Source organism: Haliotis rubra, unplaced genomic scaffold, assembly GCF_003918875.1.
Source record: "Haliotis rubra isolate DU_JTF1 unplaced genomic scaffold, ASM391887v1 Scf69, whole genome shotgun sequence".
Lineage (NCBI taxonomy): Eukaryota > Metazoa > Mollusca > Gastropoda > Lepetellida > Haliotidae > Haliotis > Haliotis rubra.
Window position 1 is genome coordinate 845204 of NW_025767401.1, and position 16931 is coordinate 862134.

General features: G+C 41.9%; 1 protein-coding gene across 3 annotated transcripts; it reads left to right on the forward strand.

Annotated features, from left to right (window-relative positions):
- On the forward strand, positions 1-16234 carry LOC124258320 (zinc finger protein RFP-like). 3 transcript variants are annotated; one of them, XM_046692405.1, is made up of 2 exons: positions 1-86; positions 13101-16234. In XM_046692405.1, exon 2 carries the CDS (start codon positions 13106-13108, stop codon positions 14120-14122), a length of 1017 nt encoding a protein of 338 aa, XP_046548361.1. In that variant the 5' UTR covers positions 1-86; positions 13101-13105; the 3' UTR covers positions 14123-16234. The 3 variants fall into 3 exon arrangements, with proteins under 3 accessions (XP_046548361.1, XP_046548360.1, XP_046548362.1); XM_046692404.1 differs by lacking the exon at positions 1-86 and adding an exon at positions 10563-10786; XM_046692406.1 differs by lacking the exon at positions 1-86 and adding an exon at positions 10563-10777.
- Positions 16235-16931: the final 697 nt, after the last annotated feature.

Consider the following 16931-nt stretch of genomic DNA (forward strand, 5'->3'; position numbering starts at 1 on the left):
TCTCCCTTAGTGACATAAAGAAAGGGTGTTGTCTGGAGACTCAGTGAGGTACTTCGATCAGTTGTCTGCATACTCTTGATTCTGAGGTAAGTTGGGTAGAGTAGACTTAGGTATCCAGCAACATGGAAGACAGAGTCTACAGACACATACTGACAAATGGTGTCCTCTCACTCAGCCAGATTCTGTCAAAACAGGTCTCTGACTAGGGTTAGTGTTTTGATAACACTTCCTCCTTGTTTCAACAAAATGCTCAATAGGCGAGGTTAGGGAAATTTGTATTTAAAAGAGATACAAGTACATTGATATGGTATTATTTGAATTCTCTTGGTGTGTGTGTGTGTGTGTGTGTGTGTGTGTGTGTGTGTGTGTGTGTGTGTGTGTGTGTGTGTGTGTGTGTGTGTGTCAGGAAATGCTCAATTAGTGATATTAGTGAAATGATTTTAACTAGTCCAAGATTATTTATGCAAAAATATATATTTGTTATGTATAAATCCTTTATTCTGCCATTATTTGATTATTGTAGTTGTATATGGGATAATTATACAGTTAGCCAGGCATCAATTCTTGAAAAATTACAGTTTGGTGCACTTAGAACAATATGTTGGGCTACAAGGGGAACAAGTCATAATATATCCGAAATAAATATGTTTAAACCGAATTTTCATATTACAAACAAACGCACACACACTTGCATACTTCTTAAATCGTGTTGCATTGTAGATATAGACTATAGCCCAGAAATAAAGGCTCACGCTTCAGTGGCTAATGCTAATTATCTAGCACGCATATCTCACCTAGCCATAGTGCAATGTTGTCTTAACAAGACCCTTTTGGTTAGACTCTGGTTAAAGGTCACATGCAACCAAAAAATCAAACATAATTAAAACGGAATTATCACTTATTCATGACATCTAATATACATTGCTGGTTATGAAAAAACATATAAACAAAATTATAAGCGTACAATCGCAAATCAAAAGTGCAATATTGTGTACTTGGGTTTACTTCCCAAGAAAGGAAGCAGCCGGTATACCGAACCCAGTCAGAGCGGGTGGGTGTGCACTCAAGTGTAACGGCTGGTTCATTTGCAGATGCTCTCACGGCTCATTGTGTGTGTATATATAGAGATGTTGAACGTGTGAACCTCACTATGAGCTATGTACGTGCTACGTGTGAACCTCACTATGACCTATGTACGTGCTACGTGTAAACCTCATTATGACCTATGTACGTGCTACGTGTAAACCTCACTATGACCTATGTACGTGCTACGTGTGAACCTCATTATGACCTATGTACGTGCTACGTGTGAACCTCATTATGACCTATGTACGTGCTACGCGAGAACCACACTATGACCTATGTACGTGCTACGTGTGAACCTCATTATGACCTATGTACGTGCTACGTGTGAACCTCATTATGACCTATGTACGTGCTACGCGAGAACCACACTATGACCTATGTACGTGCTACGTGTGAACCTCATTATGACCTATGTACGTGCTACGTGTGAACCTCACTATGACATATGTACGTGCTACGTGTGAACCTCACTATGACCTATGTACATGCTACGTGTAAACCTCACTATGACCTATGTACGTGCTACGTGTGAACCTCACTATGAGCTATGTACGTGCCATGTGTAAACCTCACTATGAGCTATGTACGTGCTACGCGTGAACCTCACTATGACCTATGTACGTGCCACGTGTGAACCTCACTATGACCTATGTACGAGCTACGTGGAACCTCACTATAAGCTATGTACGTGCTACGTGTGAACCTCACTATGACCTATGTACGTGCCACGTGTGAACCTCACTATGACCTATGTACGTGCGAGCTACCTATGTACGTGCTACGTGTGAACCTCACATGACTATAAGCTATGTACGTGCTACGTGTAAACCTCACTATGACCTATGTACGTGCTACGTGTGAACCTCACTATGACCTATGTACATGCTACGTGTAAACCTCACTATGACCTATGTACGTGCTACGTGAAACCTCACTATGAGCTATGTACGTGCCATGTGTAAACCTCACTATGAGCTATGTACGTGCTACGCGTGAACCTCACTATGACCTATGTACGTGCCACGTGTGAACCTCACTATGATGTACGTGCTATGTCACGAGACCTACGTGTGAACCTCACTATAAGCTATGTACGTGCTATGTACGTGTGAACCTCACTATGACCTATGTACGTGCTACGTGTGAACCTCACTATGACCTATGTACGTGCTACGTGTGAACCTCACTATGAGCTGCATGCCACGTGTGAACCTCACTATGAAATATATACGTCGTAAGTGTTAACCTCACGATGACCTATGTACGTGCTACGTGTGAACCTCACTATGACCTATGTACGTGCTACGTGTGAACCTCGCTTTGACCTATGTACGTGCTACGTGTGAACCTCACTATGACCTATGTACGTGCTACGTGTGAACCTCACTATGACCTATGTACAATCCCCATGTGAACGTGCTACCTGTAAACTTCTGTATGACCTATCTACCTCACTATGAGCTATGTACGTGCTACGTGTGAACCTCGCTATGACCTATGTACGTGCCACGTCTGAACCTCACTATGACCTATATACATGCCACGTGTGAACCTCATTATGACCTATGTACGCGCCATGTGTGAACCTCACTATGGCCTATGTACGCGCCACGTGTCAACCTTATTATGACCTATGTACGTGCTACGTGTGAACTTCACTCTGACCTATGTACGTGCTACGCGGAACCTCACGATGACATATATACGTGCTACGTGTGAACCTCGCTATGACCTATGAATGAATGAATGAATGAATGAATGAATGTATGTTCTTTATTTCCACCAATGGTTTGGAGAGTTATACATCCAGTTATGTATATATTTTTAGAGCATAACACATATTTGTGACAAAATAGAAAGTTCAATAATATTTGAAACATTCAACAGAACATAAGAAATCATAGCTCTTGGCAACAGATAATCACTGGGCAATATGTACAAAGCATTGCATGCTATTCTTATAAATACAGAATGCTGGCTAAGTTCCATGCACTGATGCGTTTTGCAATAATGCTCATGAACCTAGCCCAGCTATCAAGGGTCATGTCCTGCACAACCGGAGTAATGGAACCAAGGTATGTGAGGATTTTAACCTCGTCTTCAGCATCTTCGGGTCTCATATACGTGTCAAGAGACACGTTATCAAACAGATGCTCGCTCAGTGCGTTCCTGTTTTCTACCAGCTTGTCACAGTATAGGAGTTGATGTTTTACAATGTCCTCACTTTCAGTCTCGCATATAAGACACAGTCCAAGTGTGACGGGCAGTATACCCAACTTTATCAGAGCATAGACAGGAGGAGTGGCCATGTTATAACACAAACACAGGTTCCAGAGACGATGAGGAGAGAGGCGCGTATGAATGGCACCAAATCTCTGCATATTTGGACGCTCTTGGAGTTTACTTCTCCATTCAGTGTGTTCGTGGTGGCATATAGCCTTCTGTACCATGGAATTCCATACATTTTTGAATGGAATATCTCCTGTTGTCATGAAGGTTTCAATGATATCTGAAAATCCATATTTGTGAGCTGCATTCAAGAGGTCATGGGCAATCGATCTTGTACTTTTTACCACAGTAGACATATATTCCGCGAATCTCAAATACAAGATAGGCTTCACAATACTGGTACTGGCTGAGCGACAGAGTCGGCCCCAAAACAGGAGCTTTGATTTATGTACTCTGCCTTGCATTGACCATAGTCCTAGCACCTGAGCTGTAGCAACTGTAGGAGATCTCTTGTGGAGGTTCTGGACTCTTCTAGCAAAGTAGCGCTGGACAATTTCCATTTCATTCATCTCAGTGCTGCTGATATTGCTCCATAGCTCACATGCGTAGAATGCAGAAGGAAAGATAACTCTTTGCCAGATATTGGACGATGACACAGGGTTTAATCCACCAGCTCGTAATCCTAGATCTCGGAGTGAGATTATTGCTCTTCTCGCCTTGGCACATGCACGAGTTGTCCTTTCTCTTGCTTTCTCTGTATGCATGATGGATCCCGCATACACAGTGTTGGATTTGATTGGCAGTCTTACATCCCCGATTCTGAAAACGGGTTTGTTGAGATATTTTGTAGAATTTGTGAAGGACAGGACACAGCTCTTACTGGCGTTGTATGTCATTCTCCAACGGCAGGCATATTGGTGGATCTTGTTAAGAGCCATATTGAGACCATGTACAGTAGTACTGACGACTGTGGTGTCGTCAGCAAGTAGAACCGTCGGGATGTGATTCGTGCCAATAATTAGTCCACATTGTAATTGGTCTAGCTCCCGAAATGAGGTCATTGATGTAGACTAGAAACATCCATGCTGATAACACTCGCCCTTGTCTACTCCTTGGTGGATATGAAAAACATCACTTGTCACCCCGTTGTACTTTACACGGGCTTGTGCTTCTTTATATGATTGATGGATTAGATGCCATGCTAGATCCTTCACACCAATAGTGGAGGAGTCCGTCGTGCCATATTCTGTCGAAGGCCTTCTCGTTGTCTAGGAAAGCAGCATACACGCTTGAGTTCCTATCCTGGTAGTATGAGATAGCTTCCTTCAGGACGTACGTAGCAATGTTAGCTCCATGCTCTTTGCGGAATCCACACTGGAGGCGGTTTGGAAAGCCTGGGTTTGCCGTTTTAAGATAGGATTCTATGTTGGTCAGCAACAGTCTCTCAAATATCTTGCCAATGACAGATGTCAGGGTTATTCCACGGTAATTACTTGGGTTGGTTTTGTCCTTGTTATTTCCCTTGTATATTGGAATAATGGTTCCAGTTCTCATCATCTGAGGAGTGTAGCAGGAGCTAATCATCATGTTGTAGAGGTGAGCCAGATGTTTATAGAGCAGTTTTCCAGCATTACATAAGTGTTCCGTTGTAACACAGTCAGGCCCTGGAGACTTGTTCTTTTTCAAAGATCCTATTGCTCCTTTCACGTCGACGGCTGTCACTGGTGTCTTCAGGATCGGATCATCCTTGGAAATCTGATGGGTTGATATTTCATTCACTCTTGATTTGGTGTCTTCGTAGAAGTCAGAGTCGAACTCAGGTCGGGTTAGTTGGGAGAGCAGGTCCTGGTAGTAGCCGGCCCACATAGTACATATGTCCTCAGGAGTGTTAGCCGTCTTCTCCTTGTACTCTAGGGACGTACAAGTCACACTACACCTTCTCTGTTTTCTAACAGTACGATAAAATTCGCCAATGTCCACTTCACAGGCAGAGTGGAGCTCTGTGTACTTCTCTCGGTCCCACTCCCTTTCAGCTTTTCTCTTCTGTCGTCGGAAGGCGCATTTAGCTTTCTTGTATGCTCTGTAAGATTCATATGAATCTCCTCTGGGTTTATCTTTGGATATCCATTGTCGTCTGGTCTGTCGCATCTGGAAGTGATAGTAGTCCAGACTCGAACCTCTCCAGTACGGTCTCAGGTACGGCCTGTAGTGTCCTGTGGGTATATGCATCGCTGTTGAGGTGTGGATAGAGCTCACAATAGCGTCGTAGTAGTGTTCCACCATATCACCGCTACAATCCTTTAGACTCGGCATGGTGTTCCCCAGCATTTTGTCAACCTCTGATGAATACATGTTCAGTTGTGTAGCATCAGCCTTTTTCCATTTGAAAGGTTTTGGATTCCACACTTTTTGTCCTGTTAGGAACATGTCGCCTATGAGTTTCGTCACAACGGGAGAGTGGTCAGATATGTCGTATGTAGCATCATTATGTATAGTTGTCACTAACACTGATGATTTCAGGGACACTGGTAAAAAGATATAGTCAATGATGACTGTGTTCCAGTTTTATTGTGCCATGTCTTCATATTTCCTTTAGTATCACCACAGTCGACTGACGACAGCATATTCCTTGAGTCTAGGTAAGTCTGAAGAATAACAGACCTACTGGATCCTGCATTGTGGACGAGGTCTGTGTTGAAGTCCCCGCATAATATAACATAGCCACTTTCTGATAGCTCGTCTACAACATCAAACACCTCCTTGACACTCTCTTCAAACTCTGCTATGCTGTGATTAGTGGAGGGAAGCAGAGCACAGACTATATACATGTCACCACACTGGGGGCGAGACAGTCGCAGGTACAACACTATCATACTCGCATTCACATTCATAAACCTCTCTGTACATATTTTTCTTAACTAGTAGTGCCACCCCACCTTCTCCTTTATATCCTTTCTGATCTGCTTTAACTTTACATGTAATATCAAACGTGTCATGCAGACAATCAAACCAGCACTGAGTTCTGTCATTAAGCCAATGCTCACACACAGCAAGGGCATCGCAGTGATTTGCTAATGTCTCTAGGTACTGCCCACAGTACATTACACCTCTTGCATTCCATGTTCCTATGCACAGCATGTAAACGGAAAGTAGATACACTAGCATACACATTTTAACTAGAATGATGCACCATTACGACCTCTAGAGTATGAAACCCATTCTCTGCATCTAACATTTGGAGGCCAGAAGTTCTCATCCTGAAGCACTCGCTCAGCTGCTTTAGTGTCTATGTTCAAACGCACAGTATAGGTAGGATTCGAGCCCTCCCAGCGTTTTACGAGGGAGATATTCACTTCTCTTTTCCTGCCATATGCAACAATGGCATCATGTATAATCTCAAATGACTTATCAGCTCTAACGTTCGACAATACAAGTCTTTTCCTCTTATACCTGGGTGAAGCCCCTTTGAAAGATCTGTCCCATTCATTGTCGAAGCTCACTATCGGTTGTGCTGTCTTCTGGCGGCCGGTGTTGGTCGATGATGTTGCTCCTGTGCTGCTGTCAGTCTTCGTTGACGGGACGTCGGTGTTACCTCTGTGTGAAGGTTGATCCTCTGTCACACCTTCGCTGGGTGTTACAGCGTCAGGAGTATCACTCTCTGTTGTTGGCTCCAAGGACGGCTCAGGATGGATGTCTTGGCTCAGTAAGTATCCTGATTGACGAGGTGAGTGAGATTCACTGCGGGGAGAGTCGAGGTACTGCTGTCTTGACCGTTTGTTAACACATTCCATGTTAGTGGCAATATCACTAGTCTTCTTTGAGATAATGTCGACACTGGTCTTCAATTCGTCTTTCAACAGATTTATTTGGGAGTGTTTATCTCGTAGTTGAAATACAAGAACTCTGATATCACTTTGTAACTTCAATTCCGTGTTCTGGTGACGTTCTATTTCTTTCATTGCACAGGCAAGTTCAGTACTTTTAGTTTCTAAGCTGCGTGAAACCCTCTTCATATCAGCGTCGTACTTGTCACGTAGAGCTTCTATTTTCCTACTGAGAGTTACAAATTGTTCATTCAAACAGTCCTGAATCTCCATCACCTTGGCCAGTAGCAGAGTTAAGGTATCCCTGTTTCTTTGTGTCGTTCTCTCCAGTGTATCTGGATCACACTGTGTTGTATCACTGTTGGTGACCTTCTGCTTACTCAGCACCTCTCGCTGAATCACCTCTGCCGGTACATTCCCTGTTATGTAACCATATAGATGATATATATCACCAGCATATTTCTCAATAACAGTTTTCTTTGAGGTTCCTCTATGCACTCTCTTTATAAAGTATCAAATAGGTACGTCTTCACATCTTTCTTTGGCAACGTCATACAGACTTTGTCTCACACAGTTGATTTTCTCTTCATCATCTTCATAAATGTCTAAAAGTTCATTTTCAAAAGACACCCGGTCGAGTTGGCCCAGTTTAGGATGCACTTCATTGAATATGTCATTGTCTATATCCTCCACCTGTTGTGTAAAGTACCTGTCCCGTTCATTATCTACCAATCAGCCGCGCTCCACACACACAATAGCAGGTACACTGTGACCTATATACGTGTCACGTGTGAACCTCATTATGACCTATGTAAGCGCCTTGTGTGAACCTCATTATTACCTATATACGTGCCACATGTGAACCTCACTATGAAATATATACGTGCTACGTGTAAACCTCGCTATGACCTATGTACGTGCCACGTGGGAACCTCACTATGAAATATATACGTGCCACGTGTGAACCTCACTATGACCTATGTAAGCGCCACGTGTGAACCTCATTATTACCTATGTACGCACCATGTGTGACCCTCAATATGACCTATGTATGTGCTACGTGTGAACCTCATTGCGACCTATGTACGTGCCACGTGTGAACCTCACTATGAAATATATACGTGCTACGTGTGAATCTCATTATGACCTATGTACGATCGTCATGTGAACCTCACTATGACCTATGTACGATCGTCATGTGAACCTCACTATGACCTATGTACGATCGTCATGTGAACCTTATTATGACCTATATACGATCGTCATTTGAACCTTATTATGACCTATATGCGATCGTCATTTGAACCTTATTATTATTTATGTACGCACCTCATGTGAACCTCACTATGACCTATGTACGCACCTCATGTGAACCTCACTATGACCTATGTACGCACCTCATGTGAACCTCACTATGACCTATGTACGATCGTCATTTGAACCTTATTATGACCAATATACGATCGTCATTTGAACCTTATTATTATTTATGTACGCACCTCATGTGAACCTCATTATGACCAATGTACGCGCCACGTGTGAATCTCATTATGACCTATGTACGATCGTCATGTGAACCTCACTATGACCTATGTACGCACCTCATGTGAACCTCACTATGACCTATGTACGCACCTCATGTGAACCTGATTATGACCTATGTACGCACCTCATGTGAACCTCATTATGACCTATGTACGCACCTCATGTGAACCTCATTATGACCTATGTAGGCACCTCATGTGAACCTCACTATGACCTATGTACGCACCTCATGTGAACCTCACTATGACCTATGTACGCACCTTATGTGAACCTCACTATGACCTTTGTACGCACCTCATGTGAACCTCACTATGACCTATGTAGGCACCTCATGTGAACCTCACTATGACCTATGTACGCACCTCATGTGAACCTCACTATGACCTATGTACGCACCTCATGTGAACCTCACTATGACCTATGTACGCACCTCATGTGAACCTCACTATGACCTATGTACGCACCTCATGTGAACCTCACTATGACCTATGTACGCACCTCATGTGAACCTCACTATGACCTGTAACACACCTCATGTGAACCTCACTATGACCTATGTACGCACCTCATGTGAACCTCACTATGACCTATGTACGCACCTCATGTGAACCTCACTATGACCTATGTAGGCACCTCATGTGAACCTCACTATGACCTATGTAGGCACCTCATGTGAACCTCACTATGACCTATGTACGCACCTCATGTGAACCTCACTATGACCTATGTACGCACCTCATGTGAACCTCACTATGACCTATGTACGCACCTCATGTGAACCTCACTATGACCTTTGTACGCACCTCATGTGAACCTCACTATGACCTATGTAGGCACCTCATGTGAACGTCACTATGACCTATGTACGCACCTCATGTGAACCTCACTATGACCTATGTACGCACCTCATGTGAACCTCACTATGACCTATGTACATACATGTATTTAGCCACAGTTGAAACTTGGTAACTTGGTTCCCAGTTGTTTTATATAAGAAGAGGAACGAATCCTGTTTGACTCACAGCACATACATTTTCGTAACACAGGTGAACGGTGTATTTTGGGACTTAGGCCTGAAGAAAAGAAATTTCCCGATTCTCTCACTAAACGCAGAGTATCCTAAACTTTAGCACATAACGTGAAACACTATTTGGCTCTGTGTAGTGCTCCTTTCTTTACATGGTTGTACAACTCCATGTGCTGTCATCAACATGGTGATGTCAGCATCAAATAAGTGTACAGCCCTAACTCGGCACAGCTGGGGTCAGGGGAGTGGGGAGGAGTCATTTTCACTCCTGCCTGAAATATGAAACCCTGAATGAAACTTTTAGCCAACTCACAGGCTTGGAAACGCACCTCCTCTGGCCTTCTGACTGACACAGCGCGAAATTCAAATCTGGATATTTAAAAGAGGAATATATTTTCAAAATGTGTTTTTTGTAGGTTGTCTTCATCCATACATTTTACAGTGAGCCTTCATAACATACTTCTTTACACTATGGCTCAATTTCATCATGAACAGGTAAGTCAATTTTGTGATATTTCATGGAATGTACTTGAATACTGCATTGCTTTGCATCGTAAGACAGCTTTGACAAGGCAAGGAGGCCACACGCCATCTGTGTATAGGTTTGAACCCCGGCCTTTGACCCTGAAAAGCTGCAGGCCCTAAAGACCTAACCTTAAAAATATGTGGGCCCTGATCAGAATGCGTAGGCCCTGTATATAAATATGATCCGAATAGTTAATAATAATAAGTATAAGTTAGTAATAAGGACCGACGTTAATTTCGAACGCTGTCTACAAAACTGTGACAATCAATATCCAACGCGCATACAAAGTCAATCTGTTCCGATTTCAGAATAACCCGTCACGTGATATGCAAATTAGCCCGGGGCAGAGATTGCCATGGTCGTGTGTACGTAGCGGTCATGAACATAAACACCCTAGAGATTGATTTGATATTGCATCAATTTAGAGGTCTTAGGAAAGTACTTATCTGTGTTTAGCCCGTTCATGCTCACGCAGGACTGACAGACAGTCTGAACTCGTTCCATCACAAACAAGGAAGTGGGATCACTGCGGTATTTCAAGTAGGTCGGGTATGTTCTTGTTTACGCTTGTTGTACTGCAGCCATCGACACAAAGGCCCTTTACGTTCCGTGTTAAATGCGTGTAGGTATTCGCTTCAGACAAATACATAGCTTCACATACTGCATTGCGAGGTATTGGAAATATCGGTAAACTTGAAATATATCCGGTCGCCAAGGGTGACAACATACCCGTATTGAAACCTAAGCTGGGCCCCGTCTCGCATATCGCAATATGGCGCAAGTTCGCGGAGTCGGGAACCAGCTACATTCAAGCCAAGTTAGAATTGCTAGTTGAAACCATGAACACAAGTATATCCATAATAGCTAGTTACTGAACGTTGTGAGGACTTCTGTCGTTCTGAAATGTAAATGTCAAAATATTGAATATTGTTAACTATTCACATGTCATTTTTAATTTGTCGGGTGTTTGGCTGTGTTAAAGGGGCACTGATCTAGAGCAATTCCCCAGGACTGGTTGTCGCTTTTGTTATTGTTTTTCCCCTCCGACGATCCGAATGATATCCCAGAATTCTTGATTGGATTGCGATGTCTGCTGCGCCATCCGCAAGCGCAATTGGTAGTATAAGCATAATATATATCCTTACATTGATCAACAAACATAAAGTACAGTTTCGTTTTGGAATCAGTATGAAAACGTAGTCATCTTTCTTATGTAAGCTTTTTCTGTGTAAAATCTGTATAAACCTATTGATCTAAGTAAATTTTCAGATTTTTCTAGCAATGACAAAGTTGGGTTGATTTAATTTACGGATTCAATTAAATCAAATGTGTGTTTTTGGTATCATAGGTCAACAGACATCCCATTGTTACATGACATGATTAAATATCGAGGTAAGAACACAGCATCAGGATCAAATTGGGTCAGTCATCATACCATCCACGCATCAGAACATGAGAAAAAGCTTACACTGCTGGGATACTTCATTACAAGCAGACCAGAAGTGCCAGTGATATTTTCGAATAACGGCATCTGATGGGCATCCACCGTTCTTAATGTCCCAATGTTTAAGTTGAAGGAATTCTGCCAAGGTGGACAGCTGCCCAGTTCCGGTGTGCACCACGGTTAATACTTCCAACAGTACGTAAATAGGGCTATCTTACACAATCTAAACCCAAGGTTGCAGGTCGAGACTTCAGTGGCAATCATCCAAGTCAAAACATTGATTACACAACAGTCTCGTCGCCTGCTGGCTGGGTTCCGTCCTATTGCGCAACTTAGTACAATAACCAGTCCAGATTTTTTTAAACTACAAAATTCAAATTAATACCATTTTCTTAGGAAACAAGGAATTGGACTTTAGTGTAACCATAGTTGTTTGTAGTGTCTCTTTTCACTTTCACACGAGAAAATTCGGATCGGCTGAAAAGTAGGTCATTGTCTGAATTGGTTAATGAGACTCATGTTTCGGTTTAGAGCTGGGACTGGCGACCTGGCAGCGAGGCGACGTGCGTAGACTGTTGGCGCGAAACATTACTCGCTCTGAATCAGTGCCCCTTTAAGTTATAATTATACATTGTACAAAAATGTAAAATCGAAACCGAACCTTCAAACCGAGCTTCCATGAGTGAATGAGCGAGTATGGTTTTAAGCCGAATTTAGCAATATTCAACCATTATTACGGTGGTGGACACCAGAAATGTTCCAAATTAAACATGCCATTAAACACCTTATACCGCGCAGTGCGTTTCAATATGTGAGCATTTCTGGTGATATTGCTGGAATATTGCTAAAAGCGGCGTAAAACCAAACTCACTCACTCAATATGTGAGTATCAACATACAGAGGATCACCGTAACTGCCACGATGTTTTGTGACGGCACAAAGCACGCATATTTTATTGGCGCTTCATAATAGAAAATTCAAAACATACTCATCTGGTTTGTTATTTCTGAGTCTTCAACTGCGATGTGGTATGAATATTAAATCTTATGTATGGATTAGTCTTCGATGAAAAACTCACAGACTGTGTATTTGATAATTAATACAATACACGTTGTGCACCACAATAAAAAGAGCAGTGTCATTGTTCTGTGCATTAATGCACCACAATCCCACTCATTCTGTCATTAGGTGTTGTTTAGTTTATGAAAACATAACCACAAAAGAACTCGATTGTTTAGCCAATGAAATGTGACGAAATCACGAGCAATGACTTCATATAGAAAAAAGGCCAACTTAGTAAAAGCTGATACGAAATATTGCCCTCTAGATACGTCAAAACAGGTAAACTAAACTAAAGTTAGTTCCTGAGCATTTAATGATGACGCAAAACGAACTGTATTTAACAAACCTATGTTTCAGATGAAATGGCACATTCAGGTGTGGCTCAAGAAGACTTACAGTGCCCTATATGTATGGAGTTCTTTGATGAGCCCAAGCTGCTGCCGTGTGGACACAGAATTTGTTCAGCATGCCTCAACAAGTACGTGCAGTCTTTAAATATGCAAGGCTGTACATGTCCATTATGTAAGAAGCCTTTCACGGGAAATCAAGAACTGCCAATTGATCACATCCTCCAGGATCTGATCAAGGGCAGAAAAAGCCTTTCGTACGACAAGTGCCAGGTCCATGGCTTGCACCAAAGTCGCTACTGCTGTACCTGCACTATGCCTGCATGCGCTGAGTGTGTCATCGAAACCCACCGACATTGTAAACAGGTGCTTCCTATGGAACGTGCTCTAAGGTCAATGGAAGCACACATGCGAAGAGTCTCAAAAGAACTGGATAAAATCATCGTGGATATAAAATCATCGGAAAATATGGCTTCCTCCAAGATGAAAGACTTATTGCAGGAGAATGCTGAGGCAGTGGAACAACTGGAAAAGGTCAAGGTCGATTTCATGGCCCATATAACAAATATGCAGGCCTCCCTAAATCAGGCAAATCAGTGCAATGTCACACAGCTCCAGGAATATATAGGAAGGGCTAAGATCCTCGTGTCAAAGGCCGAGGAAATGAACAGTGATTTGAAGGCAAGTTTGAAGAGCGGATCAATAGTAACACTTGAAGGAAAGCAGGGGTTCCTGCGCACAAAACACCAACGCTTGAAGGAGAAGTTGAAGCTTAAAAGGCAGGTGACAGAGATGCCATCAGTAGAAATGGGACATATTACTTTCAGGAATGAGAACTTCCAGACTGTCAAATCAAATACTTGTCTTACATACAGTATATTCATAGTGAAATTATTCATAATCTTAATATATTTATTAGTGTTTGCAATGATAGTGCTTATCTCCTACGAACGTTTTACTCGCTGCCGTGTGTTTTATCTTCGTCCAAAATGGAACATAAGTGATCTTTGCCGTTTCATATATTCTGCATAGAAAATATTTCGTCAGATGAGAGACACAGAACTGACGAGTGAACTACTTCTATCTACAGCTCTTTAGAAATCTGAAAAAGGCAATTTTTAATGGTTCTCACGTGAAAGTTGGCAGATTGACATATCTTGGTTATATGATGTTTTATGCTGAGCTGCTGGTCTAAAGTCACTCCAAGATTTCTCACCTTGGCAGAGGCTGTGATAGGATACCCTGCAACATCGAGTTGGTGAATTGCGTTGCAGAGTGAGATGTTATTCTTAGAGCGAGTATGGTTAGTTCAGTCTTCTCCTCGTTCAGCTTGAGTAGCAGTGGTGTCATCCAAGATTTTATGTCTGTACAGCACTTTTCAAAGGATGCTCTTTTCACTAAAGATCCTGAAGTTGGAAAACCAGAATATAACTGGTTGTCGCCTGCATACTGATGCTGACCGAGATCATGATAGTCTGCGATAGAATTGAGGGAGTTGAAGGAGTAGTGGGCCCAGTACTGAGCCTTGGTGAACACATCTTTTAAGCCTGGACTCTGGAGACTCGATTGATATCAACGCACTGGGATCTGTCAGAGAGATAGGACATGAACCAATCCAGGACACTGGAGTTTAAGCCAAACTGTGAGAGGAGACATGTGGTGAGAATACTGTGGTCGCCGCCGGTATCGAATGCTGCAGACAGATCCAGTAATACCAGAGCTGTAACATTGCCTGTCCAAGGATTTAAGTTCGTCATCAGTAACTTTGATAAGCAGTTTCGGTACTATGAACCGTTCTGTACGCTGATTGATGTTTCTCATAAAGGTCATTGTTGACGAGATACTCTTTAAGGCGGGTGGCAACTGCCATCTCTATTACCTTCGATAGGAATGCCAGGTTAGACATTGGCCTATAGGTCTATTGTTCTTGTGCATGCCACCTTTCTTTAGCAACGGTGTGATAATGGCTCTCTTATTCCATTAAAATGCAAAGCTTCTCTAATATCTAATGACATTTTCATGCACTTTTTAAGTAACATGCATCTGGCAAAATATCCACTGTTTGTATGCTTCTGTGTTCTGAAGTATTCAGTTTCGTTATAGTCGTGATATGGATTAAGTTTCAACTAGCATGTATACAATTGTCACTGTAACATTTCATGTTCCAAAAGTGTCACGAGGTTTTCCACCCTTGTTGGTGCGCATGTTTTCTGCGCAGCTACGTATGTGCTCCCGCCATCGTTCTGATACATCTTACATGTAAATGTACATTTGTGCAGTATACTACATTCGTGTAGTATAGGTCACTCTTTCTATACATATATCATAATTTACTGTACATAGTCCTGTAACGAAGCTTTTGCCTATGTTGTACGGCAAACGAGCACAAATTATGTCAGCGGCCAGGTTTAGTTAGGAGGGAGTTGTTTTCTCTGGCCGGGCCTTGAATTTTCATAAAGACGGAATGAGTTGGAATCAGGACATCCAGTGACTGCGAGGCCGAAGTGCTACTGTTTGTCTCCTGATGATTACCGCTGAAGTCTCGACCTGGAACCTTGGGTTCAGTATGTGAAAGATAGTCCTGTTTATGTACTGTTGGAGTTACAGTTATGTACTGTTGGGGTACAGTTTGTCTTTAATCTTAGATAAGCGCCTGTGTTTTTCTTTGTAAAGTGCAGGGGCGTAGGAACGGTTTTTCAGAGCAGGGGGCTAATTTATGAAAGTTTTGAAAATCAAAATGAAATTGTAGTTATGGTAAAGGTAGAAATGGTTTCGTCTTGAAAAAGGGGCCTAAGCCTCCCCGAAGCCCCCCCGTTCCTACGCCCCAGACGTGGGCTCATTTATTAGCGTTGTAGGAACTGTTGTTCCTTGATTAATTAACTATTGGGGTGTGATAATTAATTGAGTTAGCCACACCACTTTGACTTTGCATTATAGTTCTATTGTACATATATTAACTTCCGGGTATTAACTTCCGTAGATTTGTGATAGGGACATGTATACGTAGCCTTATGGCGTGATATCTTAGTTGAACTTCCGAAATCAGATTCATCCTTTTTCGCTATAACGCAAAATGTAACAGTTTGAAGCTTAGTCCTTTAAATTTAAAATAAATACTGACAAATAAAAAACCTCTTTGATATATACATTGGATTAAGATTATCACCTGTGACGAAAACCGATATATAAGCATTACATATAGGGCTCTAGTCGACAACGCTTGGCAGAATCCAACATATACGACATGGGTTACTCTCATTAGAGATTTGTTGTTTCATTATGGATATGGTTTTATTTGGTTACAACAGAAATTGACTCTAAATCGTACAGGATTTATAAGTGCTTTTAGACAAAGAGTTATTGATATACATTCACAATGTGGAAAAATAATTCAAGTTCACTTAGTGAAACAAGAATATACTTGCTTATCAAATCATCACTTACCATGGAAAAGTATTTATCTCAAATTGATATCATAAACTATAGGGTAGCCTTGACACGCCTACGATTATCTTCTCATTCACTTATGATTGAGAACAGAAGATGGGCTCGACCAAAGCTAGCTTTAGAAAACCGATTATGTCCTTTTTGCAAAAATGATATAGAGGATGAATATGTTTTCATGGCTTGTCCTAAGTATTTGACATTTAGACGTCGCTATTTAGCTCTGGACGTATACAAGTCTCCAAACATGATGAAGTTTATAAATCTTTTACAACCTAAAGTTGAAGTATTAACCTTCAACTTAGCCAAATTGTTTATCTAATATATCAGATAAAACAAAACTATACTCTGAATTATCCATGAATGTCGACATAAAAAAAACTCCAGACATTAAAAC

What these genes read in the sequence shown, in the direction of transcription:
- LOC124258320 (XM_046692405.1), top strand. Translation starts at nt 13,106, where the DNA reads ATGGCACATTCAGGTGTGGCTCAAGAAGACTTACAGTGCCCTATATGT.